Source organism: Pristis pectinata, chromosome 11 (assembly GCF_009764475.1).
Source record: "Pristis pectinata isolate sPriPec2 chromosome 11, sPriPec2.1.pri, whole genome shotgun sequence".
Taxonomy (NCBI): Eukaryota; Metazoa; Chordata; class Chondrichthyes; order Rhinopristiformes; family Pristidae; genus Pristis; species Pristis pectinata.
In genome coordinates this window covers 28,159,954-28,185,366 of record NC_067415.1, presented here as the reverse complement: position 1 = coordinate 28,185,366, position 25,413 = coordinate 28,159,954, and the positions used below count along the sequence as shown (strand labels likewise).

The 25,413-nt window shown below is 38.0% G+C and overlaps 1 protein-coding gene across 1 annotated transcript in view; it reads right to left on the bottom strand.

Annotated features, from left to right (window-relative positions):
- The window catches only part of atp8a2 (ATPase phospholipid transporting 8A2), a 371,705-nt gene that overhangs the window by 262,251 nt on the left and 84,041 nt on the right, over positions 1 to 25,413 (bottom strand). Inside the window, exons 4-6 of the mRNA XM_052026103.1 lie at positions 15,625 to 15,757; positions 5,881 to 5,980; positions 1,667 to 1,765 (exon numbers count right to left, since the gene is read on the bottom strand). Of these exons, the coding sequence (XP_051882063.1) occupies positions 1,667 to 1,765; positions 5,881 to 5,980; positions 15,625 to 15,757 (332 nt within the window). The remainder of the gene's footprint in view (positions 1 to 1,666; positions 1,766 to 5,880; positions 5,981 to 15,624; positions 15,758 to 25,413) is intronic.

Genomic DNA, 25,413 nt, shown 5'->3' with positions numbered 1-25,413 from the left:
TTTGTGAATCAGTGATAAAGGTGAATTTTTCACTACCTAAACAGCTGTAACACAGGGGTCGCCTGCTTGGAGATCACTATTAAACTTATCAACATATTGGGCCACAGATGGAATATTGTGTGCAGTTCTGGCCGTCACACTATAGGAAGCATGTGATTGCACTAGAGGTGGTAAAGAGGAGATTTACCAGGATATTCCCCTGGAAGAACCATTTCAGTTATGAGAAGAAACTGGATAGGTTGGGTTTGTTTTCCGTGAAGCAGAGAAACCCAAGTGGAGACCTGAGAAAGGTATACAAAATTATGAAGGGCTTAAATAGGGTAGATTGTAGGAATCCTTTCCCCATAGAAGAGGCATCTAAAACTAGAGGGCATAGGTTTAGACTAAGAAGCAAGGAGGCCCCCGGTTGGAGAGGACCAGAGGAAGTTTCCCGCCAAGCAAATGGCTGTTGTCCTCTGCCCAATCACCTTCAGTTGTTTCATCATTGCAAATTGCTCTTTTATTCTCTCAAAAATCTCTCAGTTTTAAAATTTATCAGATTATCCATAATCTTCTTATTTCCAATCGAAAAATAGACCAAGCATGTTTTTGGCAGTGTACCACAATCTAAAATTCAGATTCCACTTTCCTTCTCATAATCTTTCCAATCTTGTCTTCCAATAATAAATGATCATTGGAGCTGCACAGTAAGCACAATTTGCTTGTCCAAAGATTTATGAAGAGTTATATTTAGTGTGTCCACTATTTGCTCTTCAAGCTCTTTCAGTTCTTCGAATGAAGATCTAGTGAATTTTCCTTTACTTTCAATTTTATTCAATAAAAACCTTGCTTCCATTGCCATAATCAGATTCTTAATTAACCTTATTTTCTTATTCCCCCTTTAGACCTTCTGAAAAATTTTTTACAGTCAGCAGCATATCATCCCCAGTCTCATTTAGGTTTAAGCTAAATTTCTATCATTGTACCCTTTCATTATTATTTGTGGCTTAATCCCTAGACTTTCTAATAGTGATTTATGTATGAACAATATAATCTTAACACACTGGTAGCTTTCAGGACCATTTTCCATTATCTTCATATTCTATTTTTAACCTCCATCCCACTGCATAATGATAAAAGAGAACCGTTACAGCATTTTGTCTATTATCTTTGACAATCAGAGACAGCAAAGAATACAAGAACACTAAGCCTTTCGCAGTTGTTACTTAAAATCATTAACTCGACATTCAGAATCCATTTTTCTAGTTTTGCTTTGGCTTTTATAGTATTGCTCATGATAAAATTAGTGGACAACATGTTCATATTCTAAATCAATATACAAGATCTTCATTAGTATTACATAGCTCAAGTACAGCTTCTGTAATATTCATATTCTAACAAGAAACACCGGATTTTTAAATTGCATTACAATTCATGAGAAATCATGCAAGTCATACTTACTATACAACTGAAGAAGCTACCACTAAGATTCATTCATTTTCCTTAACTTGAACAGCAGCAACATTATTTTTGTGCAGTAATATAATTAAGATAAGCAGACTCAAAAATCACACATTAGTGGATTCCAGACCTCTCAAATATGGAATTCCTTTCAGTGTTCAAAAAAAAATCTGGTAGTTATTAATATGTCTTACATTAACAAATGTGAAATGGCTAATGTACTTACATAATCTTCAATAATTTCTTTGATGGCAGCAACTGTGAGGATGAAGATAAGTGGCATCAGAGTTGTATACCTTCCTGTGGGAGACACATCTGGAATTTGCTAAAACAAAGAATTCTTGGCTTTAAAATATTTTATTCATTACTTTATAAATATTTTATAAACTACTTAGGAAAAGAACAAACAATATAAACAATAATGAGAATATGACTTAATTGGTTGGTCTAGTCACTCTCCTTGGCTGTGGTGTTTTAGCCTCAGCTATTTTTAATCCATATCAATGACCTAGACAAAGGGAACCAAGCGTAAAATTTCCACATTTGCTAACAATACAAATGATGGCTGAATAAGCAGAGAGGAGCACAAAATGATCTGGCAAGGTTAAATTAGAATACAATGGGTCCAGGCTTCCACCATTCGATTATATAATGGCTAAATCTAACTCCTTGTAGCCATCTGCATTCCATATGCTTTAATTGACAAAAATTATGAAACTAATTTTAAAAATCAACAATTATTCTAGCATTAATTACCATTTGCTGAAGAATTCCTAACTTTTAACACCATCAAAAATTGTTTCCTTACTTCACGCCAAAGGGTCTAAGCTCTAATTTTTACACTTTGCCTACCAATTCTAGACTTCCTAAGCAGCAGCAATAGGTTTACTCTATCCACTCTACCAGTTCTCCTTTATTGCTTTGATCACCTTTTAACCAAGGAGTGTAACCAGAGGTTGCATAATCTATGGATAATCTCGTTATAACAAACCCTTGGAAACCAGATATCATTCTGGTAAATCTTTACAATACTCCCAAGACTAAATGCAACTTTCCAACTGTCTGGTACCCAGAATTGCTCTCATTCCTCCAGGTGTGATCTAACTCTGATTACTAGTTAAACATTTTTTTAAAATGCAAATCTAAAATAAAAACAGTAAATGCTAAAAGTACCCAGCCCATCAGGCTGCATCAGTGACAAGAGAAACAGAGTTAAAGTTTCAGGTCAAAGACCCTTTGTCAGATGACTAACAAAGGGTCTTCAACCTGAAACATTAACTCTGTTTCTCCTGTCACAGATGCAGTCTGACCTGCTGAATTTTTCCAGCATTTTTTTTCTATCCTTAGTACTCCTGTTATCTAAGACATCAAGGCAAGCATTCCATTAGGCTCTTTAAAATGTGGACAGTTGGAGAAAATATTCAATAACCCCCAAATGCCTTTACATCTCTATGGTTTCTCGCTTCTCACTTGTTATAAAATTCTGCTATTTTTCTTTTTTTTTAGGTCCAATGTAGATGTTTTCATGTTTGCCTGCATTGCAACATGCGACAGATTTGAAGCCCCAATGTAAGTGTCTTACAGGGTGTCACAAGTCACATCCTTTCAATTTATTCATTCTCTTTCTCCTACCACTTAGCAATTTCCCAGTCAGGACAATGCTTTTCCTTTCGCTCCCTTAGGTGGAATTTAATCTTTGGAACTTCATCTAAATAATATACAAGGTGGCAGCAGATGAAATCTGACCGTGGGAATATAATCAAGTCTTCTGCTTTGGGTGGAAAAATAGAAGAGCTTATTTCTTTTCTATAAGATAAAGGCAGCAGAGCTGTAAACATTAGTATACAGAAGGGCATAAAGGCTAATCATTATATTTTAGTCACAAAGTTAAAGCACAGCAATAGTAAGCAACTAGGAAAGAAAATATTTTAGCCTTTACTGCGAGAGGATTGACATAAAAGAATGAGGTGGTTTTGGTGCTATTATATTCTATGCAGGCTTGGTAGGATCACACCTGGCAGGCTAGTTACAGTTTTAGTCTCCTGCTTAAAGACATACTGGGATCAGAGGGGTGCAGAAGTTCACTAATCAATTAGAGGATGAAAAAGTTGACATATCCAGAAAGACAATAAAGTGTGTCTATATTCTCTGGAGTTCAAAAGAATGATGTGTACATGGCAATGCATTAAGTTCTAAGCAGGTTTGACAGGGTAAACGATGAAAAGCTGTTTCCACTTGATAGAATATCTTGGCCATTGACTTGGGTCAGGTCAGTCAAAACACTAAAATGAGGAGAAATATCTTTACTCGAATGGTCAATCTTTGGAATTTGTAGCATCTGAGCAAGTATATTCCAGAATCAGAATTATAGATTTTTTGACAAAGAAAAACTAAGAATTTGGGAAAGTTGAAGTGGTGAAGTAGCCATGTTCATACTGAATGGTAGAGCAGACGACTTTCTCCCGTTCCTCCTTTTTTATGATCGTACACCAACTTTCATCATGGCTGACCTAAAATAATTCAAGTCCCTTTCTGTCAGAACTGTGGAAATACCTTTACCAGGCAGACTATGGTGTGAACAAGTGGTTCACCACCCACTTGCCAAAACCACAGGTACACAGATGGCTTGTTTTGCAAGAAATGCCCTTTCCTGGGAACAAATGTAATCTTTTTCAAAAAAAAAGCTGCATTGGGATATAAGAAAATGACACTTCAACAAAATAAAAAAAGTAATGTTGGATGAGTAATACTCGTTAGGGCTTGCTTAATTATATAACTGAAGGAATAAACATACCTACCAAAATCTCTCCCAGAAAAGGAAAAACATAATTGTAACATTTAAACAGATTGAAGGAATACCAAAGGCAAGCAAAAGGTGACTCATTAATATTAAAATCCATGATGCAGCTATGTTGGACATTGTGAAATTATAAATTACCTAGTTTTCCCGAATCTGGGGTTATGAAGACTGACAAATTAGTTTAAAGCAGTGAACTCATTGCTACACATTAATCAACAATGGGGGACAGGGGTGTCGCTTACTTAAAATATGTTTATCATTGAAAAGGTTGATATATCTGTTGTGACATTTAGAATTAAATTTTAACTTAAGCCAGGAAGGAACATCTCATGATTACAAACCTTGACAGAAACACTATGCTTAAAACTGTAACATTATTCATCAATTATGCAACACTCGATCTGAGGGGGTCCAACTTAAGTTTTGGTGGACATCATGGGATAGTCATCCAAACAATATTTTCTCCACTAAAAATTCTGACTTAAATAACTTGAGACAACTAACCAGGTGGATATATCAAACTTCTATGGATTTTAAAATAACAGTGTTGAAAGAAATGTGGTTGGAAAAGAAGCATGTCGGGGGCAAAATAAAAATTAGCACTTATTCTTACCAGGTATGTTCAGAAATCTTAATGGACAGGGCATAATGATGCTTGTTTTTCGTGTTGTTCCATATATTCTTTGCTAAGAAACTGACTGGCAAAGGCACTTCAACAAATCATCCTTAAACTCATTAGAAGACAGACTACAGCTTTAACAGATGCCTCAATGGCCAAAAACAAAATTCTGCTGAACATAATAATAAAAGGTAATAATTCAAAGCTACAATAATAAGGTTGAGAGCTAGCTTTTATTTACTGCCTTGAAATGGCTTTTTCCGATTTGTTAAGAATTAGGTTATTGTGATACTTTGCCATAAGTTGATAAATTAAATGATAGGAGCTTATGCAAGAAATCAGCACTCAAATATAAATCAAGGTGAAGTCCCATCCATTATTGATCAGGAAATACAAACAGAAATTAGAAGAGACATTCCACATCTCACCATTTAAGCTTCACTTCTGATCAGAACAGAGTTAAACTTTCACATTGAACTCCCCCTGCTATGCCCCCAACCTTTTTCTATAAATATGATTTCAAAAGTTTCTTTTATTGAAAAAGGAAAATGAAAAATCAATTAGACTAATCAGTACACTCAAGTACTGTAGTTAATAAATTAACCTCAACTTTTATTCCTTCTTTGAGTATTGGAAAATCCACTCTTCATTGCATCAGTTGATCTCAAGTAGACAGCAGATGGGATATCCCATTATTTGCCTCAACCTTTGGGCTACTGCAGAGGGGTGCATGGTGACCGGAGCAGGGGTGGGAATGAGTCGGGGAAGAATCCTGAAAATTCGCTAAGCTGACCCTTGTGGAGGCAATTTATAACCCAGAGAAGTGCAGTAAAATGCTTGGATAAAACAATAAATGACAACATAAAAGTAATCATAAATGGAAAGTTACCACATGGCCATCATTTTATCACTTGTTCTAATCATTAATACAAAAGTAAAAGCACAACGAGTGAGAAAATACCAGTAGAAGTAGTTTAAATTACAGTGGAATCTCACCCAAATATGTCCAAGTTAAACTTACTTGTAATAATGCTATAAAGAGAAAGAAAGCATTTGCAGCTCTTCTGATCTGTTCATACAAGAAGCGAGGCAGGAATGTTACCAAGCTGTATTTTGCAGTGCTGTTAATAATGAAAGATGGATAATGTTATTTAAGAGAGTTAAAACAAAATCAAATACATAAGATAATAACACTTCTAACAACCTTTTTTCATGAAAGGAAACAATTCCACAGCTAAGGATTTATTGCTTTCATAACACAAGATGTTAACAGAAAGTAGAAATCAGCAGCCGAAAAAGTGTTCAAAATTTCAAGCACAATTCCTCATTAGAGCTGCTGAAAACTCTGACCAAAGGATCTTAGCTGATTATTCAATCTCCTTTTCACTCAAATAGATATATTAACTTAAATTTCCTATCACCAAAAAGTTGGCATAGATTGCCCATGAGAAATCTCCCTCGTCAGAGAAAAAATTGAAGAAGCTACAAAGTTATTTTCCTACACGTTCAGTACAGTCATAGTTCTTAAAGTTAATTGCAGGCAAGATATGAATAGAATTTGGCTCGTCAGGCAGCATCTGTGAAGAAAGAACTAAAACGTCAGGTCGACATCAGAAAGCTCTGATGTAAAGTCATCAACCTGACAGAATAACTTTCTCTCTCCCCAAGCTGCTGACTCATTTGCTGAGCTTTTCCAGCAATATTGTGTTTTTATTTGTCTTTGTATTTAAGAACCATGCAGAAGAGAGAGCAAAGAAAGAGCCTTCAGTGAAAGTGTCAAAAAGTGACTCAACACTGCTATCATGAAATCATCAACAACATTGGCCCAGAAATTGCTATTCTATCTCAGTGGCATTTCAAAAAGTATTGTGGCTGATGCTAACACTGATGTAAAGTCACATCAAAGATACAGAAAGTCAACTGCAAGGTTTGCAGAATGCCATTGTCAGTTTTTAATGCCGCATTGAAACAAAATGCAAATTTCAGCACATGAATCTCTCCTGATCTCCAGCATTTATCCTGATGGATGGGATCTCTACAGCCAGCTCTTGGAGGAACAAACTGCAATACAACCAACACTCCCGCAGCTAACTACACAGAAGTGTTGCCATTAAATGAATGGATGAGTGGACGAGGGAGGTGGAAGAGTGCTCTCAGGGAACAGAGGGACCTGTACACATTAGTGAAGAAGAGTGCCTAACAGAAGGTATGTTCTTTGCACAAGAGGATTCCAGGGCTAAAGCCAAGTCAAGTCCTCCGAGCAGAGAATGCAAAGAGTTGTCAGGGACCTGCACATTGCCTTAATGCCTGAACTTTGTGCACAAGCAGCCTGCAGTACTAGCAAATCTCCATGTCTGTTCCTGAGGGATGAAAGAAAATTAGTTGAAGTCTTTGCTCCTTGAGGATGGGGCACAGATGCACAACATACAGTTAGCTAAACATTTATTTCCTGCTTACTCCAGAGCATCTGATATGGCAGTAATGGCCAGATTGTCAGGCAACTCTACTGATCTATCAACAGGAGATTTATTCCCATTTCACTTTGGGTAAGTTGTACTATTACAGTTGGTTAAACCCCAATATCACAGCTATGCATATTTGGTGGTCTCTAATTCATCTGTTAACCTAATGTAAACTTGCTGGACCATGTCAAGATAGCAGAAACAGGAGAGATCTGCAAAATTGTTTAAAGTGGCAGAGCAAAACAGTTAAAGCAGTATTCACAGTCCTGGGCTTTATAACAGAGATATGGAGTACAAGAGTAAGGACCCCTCCAGCATCCCCACCCACCATCCGCCAACATAATTGCAAGTGTGTGGAATAATTTTCCATGAAAGAAATTAATTTCATCTGAAATGAAGACTTAGGTGCTTATTAAGAATGGACATAGAAAGTGGCTAAATACAATTTGGAGAGGCAACAAGAGGAAAAAAAATTGGAGTAATTTTTAAAAATTAAAATTAAACAATGTCAACTTAATAACCATTTTTAAATGGTTATTAAGTAGGCATTGTTTAATTTTAACCAAAGCCTGATAGGGTTCTTTGAGGAGGTGACCAGGAAGATTGATGAGGGTAGTGTAGTAGATGTGATCTACATGGATTTTAGTAAGGCGTTTGACAAGGTTCCACATGGTAGGCTTCTTCAGAAGGTCAGAGGCCAAGGGATCCAAGGAGGCTTGGCTGTGTGGATTCAGAATTAGCTTGCCTGTAGAAAGGAGAGGGTTGTGGTGAAGGGAGTGCATTCGGATTGGAGGGCTGTGGCTAGTGCTGTCCCACAGGGATCGGTTCTGGGACCTCTACTTTTTGTGATATTTATTAATGACTTGGATGAGGGGGTAGAAGGGTGGGTTAGCAAGTTTGCAGATGACATAAAGATCAGTGGTGTTGTGGATAGTGTGGAGGGCTGTCGAAACTTACAGAGGGATATTGATAGGATGCAGAGCTGGGCTGACAAGTGGCAGATGGAGTTCAATCTGGAGAAGTGTGAGGTGGTACACCTTGGAAGGACAAACTCCAAGGTGGAGTACAAGGTTAATGGCAGGATTCTGGGCAGTGTGGAGGAGCAGAGAGATCTGGGGGTTTATATCCACAGATCACTGAAAGTTGCCTCACAGGTGGATAGGGTAGTTAAGAAAGCTTATGGGATATTAGCTTTCATAAGTCATGGGATCGAGTTTAAGACCCTCGAAGTAATGATGCAGCTGTACAAAACTCTGGTTAGGCCACACTTAGAGTACTATGTCCAGTTCTGGTCGCCTCATTACAGGAAGGATGTGGAGGCGTTGGAGAGGGTGCAGAGGAGATTTACCAGGATGCTGCCTGGATTAGAGAGTATGCATTATGAGGAGAGACTAAAGGAGCTAGGGCTTTACTCATTGGAGAGGAGGAGGATGAGGAGAGACTTGATAGAGGTATACAACATATTGAGAGGAATAGATAGAGTAGACAGCCAGCGCCTCTTTCCCAGGGCACCAATGCTCAATACAAGAGGGCGTGGCTTTAAAGTGATGGGTGGGAAGTTCAAGGGAGATGTCAGAGGGAGGTTTTTCCAACCAGAGAGTGGTTGGTGCATGGAATGCACTGCCTGGGGTGGTGGTGGAGGCTGATACATTGGTCAAGTTCAAGAGGTTGTTAGATAAGCATATGGAGGAATTTAAGATAGAGGGATATGTGGGAGGAAGGGGTTAGATAGTCTTAGGTGTGGTTTGAAGGTTGGCACAACATGGTGGGCCAAAGGGCCTCTATTGTGCTGTATGGTTCTATTGCAAAGGAGCACCTAATTTTTTTTTAAACTTGTAAACACTTTAAAATTATAATGATAGGATCAAAATCACTGAATTATTGAGTCTTGGGGACTGGTAATGCTTTAAAAAAAATATTTCAAGCAAATACGTTGTCAAACTATAAAACACCCATTTTTAATGAGACCGCTATTATTGGCATTTCTGTTAGGAGGCAATCTGAATATAAACTAGGCCGTCAATAAACTTTAGAATTTGAGTCTTCATGAGCTTGACTGAAAATATCAGAATCATGTTACTTGCAGTTAATGTAATAAAATGTTTCATGAGAGTGACCTTTGGAAGCAATTCCAACCTGTCATTCTGCCCCAATCCCCCTCCCCTCCCCCCCCCACCCATCCTGCCACAGAAAGATCTGTTTAACACTGTATGGAGTTTGGGCAAACAATGAGCAGCAAAATGTGGGATGTGGCAAAGATCAGTTGCAGCAGTTTGGAACGATCCAGAGGATAGTAAGATAGTCCGATGGAATGGCAGTGACCTGAGCTTACACAGGCAAAGCAGACTGGACAGATGTAAGCTTGTATCTGAGGTCGAAGGAAATCACAGACCCGAGTGAAAACAAAAAGTGAGGTCTGAATGCTGACTCTTTAGATAGCACAGTTTTAAAGGGCCAACAGTTTACAAGTAAAGAACTACCATCTTATAGACCAGCAAGGTTGAAAATCTCACTGAAAGCAAGGTTCACCTGCTACACTACAGTTGATAGGCTTTTGGGGAGTTTCTCATCAAGAAAAAAAAAGTGCTAGTGCAAAATAAATTTCCACCTTAAAGCCAACAATCCAAATTTCTAGGCAATTATCTTCTGAACACATACTTAATTTGTCCAAATCTAACTGTTCAATGCAAAAGCAGGCCGAATCTCATTGATCGTAAGATCTCAAATTCAATTCCCAATCAGTATCCCCAAGTTTCATTCCAAAAATCTAGACCAACAGTCCAGTTTAGCACTCATCAGAATGCTGCATATTGGGAGGTGATCCTGTGTGAAAAAGATGTTAAACCAAGGTCCCATTTCAGATCAAAAAAGATCCAACAGCATTATTCAGAAGAGAAGTGCTACCTGAATTAATCAATATTTGCCCTCAATCATGATCACTGAAATAGAATATCTAGTCATTGCTGTAGATGTGAGGCAGCTATGCAGAAACTGGCTGCCAAAGTATCCACATTACCACAATGGTTACATTTCCAGTGTTTCATTAGCTCCAATTACTTTACAAAATCTGGGGGTCACAAAAGGCATATAAACCCTTGCATCATTTTCTTCGCCCCCTCCCCTCCCACCCACCCCCCAATGCTCTTTGCCAGTACAACAACATTCTGTACCTCATCACTGAATAGTGAAATTCTTTTAATACAACTAGTGGGAAATAGTCAATTTTAATAGAGTTATAAAAATACTACAAAGCACCAACAGCAGAAATAGTAGGCAAGGTAACGTACTGTTGAATTATTTTGATAACAGTTACTATTGCAAGGCAACGTGGGGAAATTCTCTGAAGAGCAACACAAAACCCTCAGCATATAAATAACTCACGACAGTGTGTCGTCATCAGGATACCATTACCAGTAAATTAGCACTTAACATAATCTGTTCCTTCCCTTCTTACCCTCCCCCCGGCATTCAATACGCAAACTGAACTGTAAACAGTGATCCTCCTTCTGGATTCATATGCATTTTTTTCCACCCTCAGGAGCAGGTGCTAGGTGCTCTCACGGTTGCTGTTCATAGCACAGACATGGCCTACACCTCACACTTATGCTGCAACATTCACCCAGATCAAAAATTGAGTGTCTGCAGAAATGTACAAATGTTGAGAGAAAGAGTGGAGGAACTACACACAATGTGGTCTACATCTGGATGGGGTGGAGTCTTTTGGAGGTGTGTGAAAGCTTCAGGCCATGCATTGACCCTGGGTTTGCAAATAGGAGACAGATGATAATCTTACATTTATCTTAGCTGCCTCAGGAGCCACGTGTGGTGGTGCTGAGACTCCATTCTGCAAGGAGAATCTGAAGGAAGGACTGAGGTCCTATTTGTCTCCAGAACAAGGAGATGTCCACAAACAAATTCTACATTTATTGGCTTCATTTGGAGTCATAAAAATTTGTAAATTTGTTGACAGTGAGGATAGTCTTAGGCTACAGCACAATAGTGATTAATTTGTTAAATGGGCAGAACAACGGCAGATAGAATTTAATCCTGACAAGTGCAAGGTGATGCACTTTGGGAGGACTGGTAAGCGTAGAACATACACAATGAATGGCAGGGCCCCTCACAAGTATTGAGGAATAATGGGTCCTTAGTATACAAGTCCAAGATCCCTGAAGATAGCAGCACAGGTCGAGAAGGTGGTGAAGGTAGCACACTTCCTTCATTAACCAGGGCACAGAATATAAGAGCAGGGAGGTTATGGTAGAACCTTATAAAACAGGTTAGGCCACAGCTTGAGGGCTGTGTAGTTCTGGTTGTCACACTATAGGAAGGGTGTGATAGTAGTGGAAAGGGTGCTGAAGAGATTGACCAGGATATTGCTGAGGATGGAATGTTTCAGTCACGAGGTGGGATTGGATACGCGGGTTTATTTTCCTTGGGGTGGAGAAGGCAGAGGGGAAACCTAATTGAGCTATACAAAATTATGAAGGACATAGGTTGGGTAGATAGTAGGTATCTTTTCCCCATAGCACACGTGTTGAAAACTGGAGGGTATAGGTAGAGAGCAAGAGAAAAGAGATTAGAAAGGAGCAGAGGAAGAATTTTTTCCCCCCCAATCCAGAGGGGGTTGGGATCTGGAATACACTGCCTGAAGGGATGGTGGAGGCAGGTACTCTCACAACATTTCATGAGTTTAGACAAGCACTCAAATTGCTTGTGGAAAACTATGGACAAAGTGCTACTTAACTGGATTAATAAAATGGTTACTTGATGGTCAGCATGGACAAAATGGGCTAAAGGATCTGTATCAAAGGTGTATGACTCCATGACGTGTCACAGATTTCAAGTTCATTGAAGTTACCAATTAAAACAAATGACCAGCTTCCTTTAATCAAAGAGATGAAGCCAATAAATGTACAGTCTATCTAGAGCAGGGAGGGCAACAAGATTCTACTACCATAGAAATTTATGATACAATTGGCAGCCATTCAACTCAGCTTGTCAGTGCTGGTCAAAGAAAAATTCTAGCACACCCTAATCGACATCTTGGACTGCAGCAGCACAAAGTTTTGATTGCACTCCCATAAGAAACTTAAATAATTATCGTTACCTCTAAGAAATTAGTAAAAAAAATTAAGGGGACAAAACCAGGAGAGCCTATATCCCATGGCTTATATAAAAAAAGATGGCTGCTCTGACAGCAGACACCTTTTTTGTGGATGTAACTGGTATTGTAAATCAAAGGAGCTAGTGGATTAAGTACATGCTGCAACTGAATATTGAGTGATAAAGGGAGCAAAGCTGATGAAGGAAAGACAGTGATAAAAGCACGAATGAGAGAGGGGGAAGTTCGTGTCTCCTACTGTGTCATACGTCTCTTTGGTGACACCAAATACCATATCAATCGACTTTGAAACTGAGTTCCTATGGAGGGATGTGGGAGCCTGCATTGAATTCGGCTTTTCTATACAATTGTTTATAATTTTATTGTAAAAAGTTATGAAATTGTGCAACAGTTTTATAGGTTTACATCAATATTTTTGTTGAATCATTGCAGTTTACTCATCACAGTTGCTATCCTTAAAAAAAAATCACAAGCAGTTTTTTAAAAATTAAATGTCCTGTACTCTGTTTGATTTACAACATGTTATTCACCTCACTATAAAACAAAAAGTTCACTATTTTATTTGGCAGTGAAAATTAAACATTGCGACATTTGCAAATAGTGGGCAAAGGTCACATGATCATTTATAATCATCCCTCATAAGCAATGTCATGTGATTGAATACATCATCAAATGTCAAACATTAAATACATCAAAACAGCTGGCAACTCTTCACTTCGATGCACAATGCATATTTAATTCTCAACAACCCGTTTTCAGCAGGTTGACCCCACCATTATCTCAAATGAGAGTTGTTTGGTTAGCCCTTGCTGGGTTATCAGACCGAGAGATAGAAAAGCAAAAAGGTTTAGGAAGAGAGTTCCGATCTAATGGAACACTTATGTCATTCTGACACAAGCTTGACAAATTATAGTCTCATAGCAAACACAGAACAGGAGAGCACAGGAATAGGCCCTTCGGCTCACGATGTCTATGCCGACTATGATGCCAATTTAAACTGCACATCTGCCTACACGTGGTCAATATCCCTTGCCTGTTCATTTGTCTGTCTAAATGCCATCGTATCTGCTTTCCAACACCTCTCCAAGCAGGGCATTCCAGGCACATACCATGTGTAAAAAAGTAAACTGGGTTTTTAAGTCTCCTTTAAACTTTCCCTCTCTCACCTTAAAGCTATGCCATCTAGTATTTGATATTTCCACCCTGGGAAAAAGACCATCTACCTTGTCTATGCCTCTCAATTTTATAAACTTCTATCAGGTCACCCCTCAGCGTCCAACGACCCAGAGAAAACAATCCAAATTTGTCCAACCTCTCTTTATAGCTAATAGTCTCCAATCCAGGCAACATCCTGGTGAACCTCTTCTGCACCCTCGCCAAAGCCTTCACATCCTTCCTGTAATGCGGCAACCAGAAATGCACACAATACTTCAAATGTAGCCTAACCCAAGTTTTATACAGCTGCAATGCGACTTCCTGACTTTTTGTTATTCAATGCCCCTACCAATGAAAACAAGCATGGCATACGTCTTCTTTACCACCTTTTCCACTTGTCTTGCCACTTTCAGGAATTTATGGACTTGCACCCTAAGATTCAACTGTACATCAATGCTCCCAAGGGTCCTGCCATTTACTGGATACATTTCTCTTACATTTGACCTCCCAAAAGTACAATATCTCACACTTGTCCAGATTAAATTCCATCTTCCATTTCTCTGTCCATGTTTCCAACTGGTCTATATCTTGTTGATGCTGTGATAACTTTCCTTTCTCTACAATTCAGAGAATTTTTGTCTTGTTTGCAAACTTACTAATTAGCCCACCTACATTTTCATCCAAATCATTTATATACATCACAACAGGATAATGAGGACAAGATTTTTTGTTTCCATATGTTAAATACTGCCTCAATGCCTTTTACGCACACTTAGAAAGGGAGAATAACACTACACCTATGCAAATCTCCACAGCATCAGTGATCCTGTGATCTCTGTCTCGGAGACAGATGTCAGAACATCCTTCAAGAGGGTGAACTCTTGCAAAGCGTCAGGACCGGACAGTGTTCCTGGCCAGGTACTGAAAACCTATGCTAACCAACTGGCTGCGAGTGTTCAAGGGCATGTTCAAACTCTCACTGCTGCAGTCTGAGGTTCCCACCTGCTTCAAAAAGACAGCAGTGCCCAAGTAGTGCGGGGTGAGTTGCCTCAACAACTATCAACAAGGGGCCAAGTGGCTATTCCTGCTCCTCATTCATAATCAGATATAAACAATTGTTGAAAACTTGTAAATGTTGACAGGAAATTTTCAAACAGTAACATACTTCAAAATAACACTGAACTGTGCCTTTGCATGTATGATTTTGGAAGCTACAACTGTTACCACAATTGTAATTTTAGATACCCTAAGTAGTCTGATGTCCTAAGCAGTCTGTAGCAAATGTTAACTCCAAAATGTCAACTCCAAAATGTCTCCCTCAATCTCAATTTGGGGGCATAATGTTATTATATACTATGAGCTATAAAACAGGAACTGCTGTGGAAAGTAATCTTTTGCAATTCATTTACAACAAAAATAGCATCCTAATAAATAAAAAAAGACAGACAATTCTCAAACATATGCATGGTGCATTGTACATTTTGATCTAGGAAGAAATCCCAGATGCAATTCAAACTCTTCAGTCAAAAGAGTAACGCAACCCCTTTCAGATGCAAATGCTGCAATTATAGCAAAATTAATTGAATCCAAAGCGAAGCACAACTAACCTGAAATATCTGATATTTAGTGGTCCAAATCCATGAAATCGCTACTTAAAGAACACAGGTTAGCAAGAGAATTTGCTAATATAGAAAACCTGTATCTTTCAAAACAGTGTGATATCTTTGAGCAGATATTTCAGAAGTTGTCATAGAATATTTTTACCCAAATTTGAGTTTCATTTATTATGGCTTAAAGACTAATTTTTTTTTGAAGAACACGAAATTAACTCTCCTACAAGCAAGCAGTTTTATTTCTTTCTATTAACAATGCATTTTGCAACAAGTGACACACAAACGTCAATTAATAATTCAAAGTGTACATCTGTGTGGAGAAAAATTAAAATCTTCCTCTACAACATGCATCTCTAAACACTCCAACACACAAATAAAGTACAAGTTACAAATTGACAAGATTTTCTTACCTGATATGATTGTCACAAAATTTAGTTATCTGAGGTAGATTAATGTTAATAACTCTGGCTGCTTGATCCGACTCTGTAGTTGCAGTGCCAGACATCTCATCATCAGCTTTCTCGTAGCCCAAGGATGAACAGCCTAGTGTTCAAACCAAAAAGAATCTGCTCAGTAACTTGAGGTGAATAGAATGTGTGTGTTTCACCTATACCACATGATAAAACTTTGATAAACCATCAGGGCTGTACTTGCAGTAAATTAAGCTACTGAGAATGCCACAATGCTCAGTATACAATGACTGACAGGCATGTATTGTTCATTGCTTCTGGACACCCACACATAGCTATCAGCAGCCTTTCAGGTTTACAAAATAAATAACCTTCTGAGGAACAAAATGGCTATTAGTACAAAAGGAATTATTTTGTTAGACCAATGAGAAGTCGGGCATTGATGGAAGTGCAAGCTGCACCACTGAATTGCCAGTATCCGTCAGATAAATGACTGCAATGTAAGCGAATGCCTGACCAAGTACATTTCCACTCAACGAGTGTAATAAATTATGCAAACTGATAAGGGATACTTAAGTGGACACTAATGTAATATCAAGGATTTCCCTTTCCAATATCCTGGGATCCGCAGAACTCTGTTGCAGTATATACAATAAGCCCATCTGCCAGTATAATAGCAAGTTATGAATCAGATTCAATATTTATTTCTGTTAGGTCTAGCAACATGATGGATCTGTACCTTTGACAGTAAGCACTTCAATATATCTGCAGTAGTCAAGCTTTGTCATTGGCAACATATTGAATGTTATTAGAATTGCAAAGTATTGCTTCAAGCAGATGGTTTTCAAATAGAAAACAGTAAAATATGATATGATTGAGACAATTAATCCGTAGCATTATAACTGTGCTCAGCTGTCTTCCCAGCTGAGAAATTATAGTGCAGTAGAAATGAGTGGCGAAAACTGAAGAGAGAGTCAACATAGGTAATTGCTACCATCGCTTCATGTGAAGTGGGCATCGCCGAGACTCAGGAATAGTTTAGATATTCTCTTGATGAGAGATTGCATGGTATTAGGGAAAAGAGAAAGATCAAATTGTGCATCCTACAATGTTGGTAAGGGTAGGGAGGGATGAGGGAGTAACAGTAATGGCTCCTCCGATCAGCAACATGTGCTGTTTCCCCATTACTTAAATAAAGAAACAGAGAAACATAGATCCTGAAGATACTACAGTTAAGTATCCTGGATGGGAGGAAGAAAGTTTATTGAAGAATTATATCAATGGGAGTTTCATCTGGAATCATCCACTTCTACCTAGGAAAGATAGATCAGAGTATTTTAAGCTAGGAAGTATGGGTGAAGAAGAATTTTTAAAAGAATTAGGAATGGCTTAGAAAACTAATGTTGCTGTTATCTCAAGGATCTGATCAAGTTCATCTGTGCAAAATCCAATTAGACTACATCTATTGGGACAAGGTAAATTAAGAACTTTAACACCAACAGATAAATAGGTTTCTGGGATGTATTAAGAGATATTACGTCACAGTTGAGCTGCATACAACCATGACGCAAATGAACCAGAGAACATGCAAGTGCCACGCTCCTGGTACGCAGTTCCCGGCACAGTCGCATGCAGCAGTGGAGAAGGCCCAAATGTACTATATCTTGGATTTGAAATAACATTTTTTCAAATTGATTCAAGTCTGAATGCTACAGAATCTGCAACGGTTTGGAATGTTTGCTGAATCTTAATAAAGCATGATTTTTTTTAAGTTCTAGCAAAGAATATGCATGTGATACTAAGACAGAACACTTCTCTGCATTTTCAAAGTTTTTTTTTAGCCATCCAAATCACATGCATGCATGAATTTCTGACCAAAAGTACACTTACTTTTCTGAAACAGAAAGATTTGCCGGTGTTCAAGTTTTTAATTACCTCGTCCCAACAGATGTAGTCTAATCAGATTTTTATTTTGATCAAAAGAGTATGCATGAATTCCAAATTGATGTCAATGTACTGCACAAGCCCATCAAGGTTTATCAAAACAAAGGCTGAACAGTTTATTCCCCTTGATGAGTTTTTAAGATACAGGAATGGACTGTGGACTTCAGGAAGGGGAAGTCAGGAGAACACACACCAGTCCTCATTGAGGGGTCAACAGTGGAAAAGGTGAGAAGCTTCAAGTTCCTGGGCAACAACATTTCAGAGGATCTACCCTGGGCCCATCACGTTGATGCAATCACAAAGAAGACATGCCAGCGGCTCTACTTCGTTAGGAGTTTGAGGAAATTGGGCATGTCAAGAAAGACTCTTGCAAATTTCCATAATGTACAGTGGAGAGCATTCTGACTGGTTGCATGACAGCCTGGTATGGTGTATTGTGGAGGGTCATGGCTGTCACGTGACAGCACTGCCCATTACCTGGTCGAAAGACACACCACTGCCAATCAAGGTTTCACTCCACCCTACCCATCAGCGCACACCTGACCATTGGTCCCTTTAAGCACCTTTGTACTTGGCCTTGGACCATTGGCCTTTGTGATCAAGTAGTCTTTGCTGGCACCAGGCCATTGGCCTTTTTAAATTACCTGGGCTGGAACCTTCCCCCCACCCTCCCAGCCCTCCAGCACTATAAAGAGTGCTACATGTGCTCGGCTTGCTCTCTTTTGCCTGCCCTGAGGGATCACCCTGCTTCATCCCAGGCCGAGGAACGGCACTGGAGAAATCGTTGGTACCCTTTCCCCGCGTTCGTCTTTTGTAAATAAATCATCTCTCTCTAGGACTGTGTTCAGAGTCCTTGCCTCTGAGAACCCAAATCTGTTTCACAACATATTAAGGCTCCAATGCACAGGATCGCAAGAGGCTGCAGAAGGTTGTAGACTCAGCCAGTTCCATCAAAGACATAACCCTCCCCACCATCAAGGACATTTTCAAGAGGCAGCGCCCCAAGTAGGCAGCATCCATCTTTAAGAACCCTCACCATCTGAGACATGCCCTCTTCTTGTTACTACCATCAGGGAAGAGGTACAGGAGCCTGAAGACCCACAGTCGATGACTTAGGAACAGCTTCTTCCTCTCTGCTGTCAGATTTCTGAACAGTTCATGAAGACTACCTCGTTATTCCTTTTTGTACTATTCATTTATTTTGTAATTTATAGCTTTTTTTAAAAATGTCTTTGCACTATACTGCTGCCACAAAACAACCAATTTCACATCATACAAGTCAGAGATAACAAACCTCATTCTGATATAGTCAGGCTCCCAGTTCCATGGTTTTGAGTTAAACATTCATACACACTTTAAATTATGTGACCAAAGTTTCAACTCATGTGGTACACTGCTTCATGATACACTGATACCTCACTTAGCGAGGAGATTGTCAGGAACTAATGAATCTGCTGACCTCCCTACTTCTCCGCGCTGCTGTGACAAGAACCTGGAAACTAGTGCAAACCCCTATTTGCTCCATCACTGTACAGTGGGGGCAAGGAACCTGGGGTGAGCCTCTGCCCTCCTTGCTGCTCCTGCAGTAATGAACTGCCCCAGAGCTCAGTGCGGAGAGACTACTTGTGAGGACTGATGTTAGGCAGGCTATAGTGAGTGGGATGTCGAGCTCAAAACGACGTGTCGTGGGGGGGAAGATAAAAGGGACTGCAGATGCTGAAACAAAACGCTGCAAGAACTCAGTGGGCCAGGCAGCATCTGTGGAGGCAAAAGGTGTATGTTGACGTTTTGGGTCAAGACTCTGCATTAATGGGGGCATTGCTGGAGACAGGCATAATGATGAGTGGGAGTATTGCTGGAACTTTGCAGTAGCTTTCCATGTGTTGACTGACTAACCAGATGTTACAGCTTCTTTCATCACCCCCTGTTGGATGTGATGGAAGCTCCTCTCTCCCCTCTGTGTGGCTACATAGCATTCCCTAGCCCAGAGATGTCTCTAAGGTAACAAATTCAATTGTCAGTGATGATTGTTGTGAAGCTTCACTCAAGCCATTAGTTCCAGCATTTTGAGTTACTTTTACCATGAAATATTATCAAATCTTGACACCAGGTCCCTATATTCCTAGATTCCACAGACTTAATTCCTCAAGTTACACAGGTTCCAATTTACCAGCATTTTTCAGGAACATATTCCTTGCGTAACTCGGAACTCAACTGTAAAACCACTTCAGTAGTGTAAGAAAACTAAACCAAGTATCATAGGCATTGCTCCTTTACATATCCCCCAAATGGAAAGTGATCATTTCTGAAAATGCTCACATTTGAGTTACAAAAGGAGCAGGATTGGAGTGGGGTTAATTTACAGAAGGAGGAAACTACAGCAAATGGTAGTATTCAAAAATCATGTCGTGGAAGTAACTTCTGACAGGCTGCTCTCTTGCTACTTTTTTTTTCTAACCAATTCTACACAAAAATATCTGGAACTACAGTTCTTTAATGCTCCTTCTCTGTATCAAATAGTCATTGGTCAGGGATTTCCAAAGTCAGTGCAGATGCTACAGTTTGTCAATGACTCTTTCAGAACATCCTTTGATCTTTTCTAATTCTGTAATTCAATTACAGTGTCAACATTCCCCATAACATACATCAGGCTCCACAATTGTCTCGGGCCACTGATCTACCCCTTGCTCCCTTGACTACTCCCCATTCAATTCCAAAACATTCAATTGCAATCTACGTTGCTTTTTATCAAATCAATTCATAAGGTTTTGCCAGTCGAGGAAGGTCCCAATTTGCATTCAGCTTTCAGATCTTTGAAAGCTATACAATGGGATATAATTCACCAAAGTTAACCATCTCAATGTATAATGTCATCCTTCACATTATAATATTCTGTAACCACATGCCTTTAGTATCCAGAGTCTAATGAGAGATCCCAGAAGAACATCCCATTTGGTTCTTGCACAAGGCACGAGTTTCACAAATAGAAGAAAAATGTTAAAAGCATTTTAACATTTTCAACACTTTGTTATAAGTAATAAAGAGACAAACCAGACACCAACTATTCTTCAGATAACAGAGAATATCGCTCAACAATTAAGTTGGCATAAGTGTCACACTACTCATTTCACTGAATGACAGGAATACATATGGACTGTTAACTGCAAGACACATCTCAACAGGATGGAAGAATAATCTGAAATTTTTCCCAGCATTTTGACAGGCAACATATTCCCCAGCCTATCAGGAAAAATATGCAGGAATGCTTAATATTCAGTAATGCAAATGGATAAAATAACATTTCTTGAAAATATGCAAATATTATTGCAACAATTAGAAATTATCATAGTAAGATCAGACATCTTTGAAAGACTATTTCTGAAAATTTTAAACAATAAAATCGAGACAAGAATGAGTTAACAGATAGACAGACAACTTAACCGATGATTCAAGATGGATGTGAAAAAGATGTTTCAATTCGTGGGAGGATCTAGAACTAGAGAAAGGCGTCTAAAATAAAGTGCTGTGCACTCATGACAAAAGATGAGGTGACATTTTTTTCTGGATATTGTAGCTTTTTTCCAAAGTATGTTGGAAACAGGATCTTTGAATATTTTTAAAACAGCGATACACACTCCAAAAGCAAGGGATGAAAGATGAAACAACACAGATAATTAAATTATATTTTAAAGAACGAATTTGCTGCTTTTATTACCTCAGGGTTTTCTGTAGAATTCACTCTTATAGAATTTGATTCAAGGTATAATCAATGTTGTGCATACAGCCAAAGTTCCAAAAGCAGCAAAACCAAAACCTGTATTAGCGAAGTTACATTAAGGGATGTATATTGAAGAGGACACAGGAGAGAACTGCCATGCCAGTCTTTAAATAAGGCAATAGAATCATACAATCCAAATGACAGTAGTCCAGCATTGCAGTACTTCTTCACTTAGATGCCAGTCTAGATTCGGCTCTCTTTGCCTAAGTGGTACTGAAACCATAACCTTTTGGCCGTGAGAAGCCAAGATGAAATTCAGTACAAAATATAGAACAGTACACACACAAAGCAAATCACTATATATTCATAATCACCATTTCATAAACTTCAAGAAAAAAAACATTGGCTGAGTAATTATGTTAATGGATTCACTTCTGAAAAAAAATTCAATGAGAATAATATCTGAACAACAACTTACAAATCACAATTATTAATAAGTCAATTACACAACAAGAAGTCTTCCGCTAACCAACAATACTGGCCTGAATGAAATGAACCACAATGGACATGCATTTACATTGCAAGAATCATCTATCTACATATATTAGAGGGCACCACATGGCAACAGATAATACAGTTGAAGAAAAATACAACTATTTCATTGATTGGACCTGGAAGGTCTAATTTCTTTGCACAAAGAAACGAAATCTATCACACAAGAGACACCATTTTGCAATAAGATTTCAAACATTTGCATTAATCTCTATCATGAAATAATTCAATCTAAAACAAACTACAAATGGATAATCAACTCATGTATCTGAAACAAGATGCATTTTAAAAATGCCATTCACTTCATTCATCTAAATTTTTAATTAAATTGGTTTATTAAACTATTGCTTACATAGAGCAGTGATGAACATTTCACTTTCATCAACTGTGCATAAGATATTCTCATATTGTAAAATATAAATAAACTTATATATTACAATTTATTCTGAATGTTTGTTGGGAACCAACTGTTTAGTTAAAATGCCTCCCCTTTCTCATGCATTTTTTTTTGATAAAGCCCCTTATACAGTCATAGAGTTATAGAGCATGGAAACAGGCCTTTAGGCCCAACTCATCCATGCCAACCACAATGTTTATCTGAGCCGATTCCTTCTCAATCTTTCGCAAGCAATTTTGTTTTTGTCTGGGGTTGGCCAATTAGAGTTACAGGACCTCAGTTTAATTAAAGGTGATAATACAGCAGATCTAACTGAAAGGATCTTTTACAATGTTTAGGCAGGTCCACGGAATCCCTCCATTTTTACTTATGATTCATAAAGTTCTTCTTGTTATGTACTGGACTAACCAGTGCATTCATAGTTTGTGGCATAAAAATAGTAATTAGAATGTCACATAGGAGTTCGGGTTGGACATTGCAACACATAAATATTCACATGTGGGCCACTAATGTGTACCCATGTAAAATTCCATCCTGTGACCAACAGAGTTTCAGTTCAAAATTTTTTTTTATATAAAAAGAGTTTTAATTTTAAATGGTCTGGGTGATCTTTTTCAGCATTACCATCCTAACCTATGTTTAAAGCACTTCTTTAAAATAAAAATGTGGAGAAATAACTCACTTTGTATGATTTTGACAATGTAACAACTTTAACAGCAAAGCTGCAACACAGTCACCTGAAAGTATGTGAACTTTCACGGGGATAAGAAAATGTCACAACAGCACAAGTGGTTATATCAGTGTGTACTTAGAGTTCAGAATTACAAATATACCAAGAATTTTCCCATGCATCTTTAACTGAAGTTTTTAAATATGGATAGTTCAAAAAAATCTGCATATACTTTTAAAAGAATACTTTCATTAACATGAAGCTATTTGCAAAGTCCCACACAAGGGTCTATTAGTCAGATTTAAGGGTTATCTCACTACCTTTTGTTGCAAGTTAAATTAATTTAAAACACTCTTGCAAAACCATTGGTTACATGAGGCAAGGAGAAAGCTTATTCTATGAAGGTTAAAATGCATTATTTTCCCATTATTTCTGGACTGCTAATGTTTTTCCTTTTGTTTCTTCATGGATTACTTTCACTTTGCTGCTTTCTGCCTCTGTTATGGATTTTACATTGATGCAGTAATCAATCCATGCTCCTTAACATAGGTAAAAAGCACTCGTAAAAAAAAATCAACATTTTTATTTTACACTAATGATAAAAGTCAATACAACAATTCCACTGACCAAAGAAAGTTAAAAATAAAAACTCGTCTGAACACATGCAAAAGCATCATCTTAAATCTTTTACCCTTACTCAGACTTAATGGCACATCATAAACCAGCTCAAATTTCAAACAGTTGCATTTGCTTTTTAAACTGTATAATACAGCCAACAGTATATAGCTAAGCCACTGAAAAGATGATGTCAGGATGGATGTCTAAATAAGTACTATGCTTCCAGATATTTCCTAATTTCTTTTACTAGTCCTAAATGTTATCACTATATTGAATATGAACATGAAATAAAAGTACAACCAGGCCAGTCAGTCCCTCACACCTGCTCCACTATTTAATGAGATCATGAATGTTCATTAACCTTCGTGCTACTTTCTTATACTAACACCATATCCCTCATTTCCCTTAATATCCGAAACCTTATCTGTCCCTATATTGAATAGACTCAGCAACTGAGCCACCACAGCCATCTTGGGTAGAGAACTCCAAAAAATCATTACAGTCCTGATGAAGAAATTCCATCTTATTTCAACTATAAATGACAAACCTCTTATTCTGAGCCAGGTGATACATCTTTCCTGTTAAGCCTTGTAAAAATGTTGTACGTTTTCACAAGATCACCTCTTATTCCTTTAAACTTTGCAGAATATAGGCCCAATTTGCTTAATCTATCCCAGGAATCTCTCTATGGTCCTCACGGCATACCCTCTGTGGAAAACACACTTTTCAATAGGAAGGGAAACCAGACCTTGACACATCCACACTGGTCTCACCAGACCCTTGACATAAAGTACCCATTAATATTAATTCCAACACGGACTACGGACAGGTTAAACTAATGCAAGCTCACTTCATTAGTGTACGGGCTCAGGCAAGATAAGATATACATCTTCTCCTACAATTCCACACTTTAATACTGGTACTTTCTCCTGTGTACTGTTTAAGGTTTACTGAATGAATAAAAATACAGAAAACATTCCAATGTTTCACACCCTTTTAATATATTGTGAACCTTACATAAAGAATGAAACACAGTTTCTAACTTAATTTTACTCCAGAGATGAACTTCAGCAAATTACAAACTTAACATCAGTTTAATTCGAAGGAATAATTTTGTATTATGACAGAAGGAAGACATTTGTTAATGCAGAAGAATAAAAAACTTAGAATATCTTTCTGCAAAAAAAAATCACTATGTTTGTTCACCTATTTACAAATAGGTAATCCTTCTTTCCCTTTTTGCAAGAGCTTTCCTCTGAATCAATTATTTTCAAGGAAGCAGATCACAGATTGTATGATTTACTCTTTTTATTTTTGAACCAAGAATAAATCTACATAGTAATATAATAAAATTGAAAGATGACATTGTTTCATCATGAACTGTAAAAAATTGATTCAGGTCAAAAGGGACCTGTGTAACTAGCATTTTGGGCAGGCCAAAGTAAAATTCAAATTTTAATTTGGCTTGCTAAACCTACATTTCTTATCTCGTGACTGACTCGTTAATCAACCTACTCAAGTTTCTATTCCCATGTTCATATATTCTTGTATTCTTTCAATTGCACTTCCATGAATTCATCCTATAATACATTGATGGAATGTAAGGGACTCAAACAAAAGTGGACTGATGAGTTTTACTTGAGACTCCAGGTGACTTGTATTCACACATCACAAATCTTCATACTTTAAGAATGAACTTCATTAATGAAAGATGTGGATGGCACATTAGAAAAAGTTGTGGGGTGGAGGGTGGGGGAAGGTCTTTAAAGAGGATAAAACTAAGGCACATTGTTCAGCAGGAATAAAAAAAACTATATTGTAAAGTTATATGCCATTTTTTTTGGATCTTCACCCAGACCCAAGAACAAACAAACAAGGAGTATAAATCAA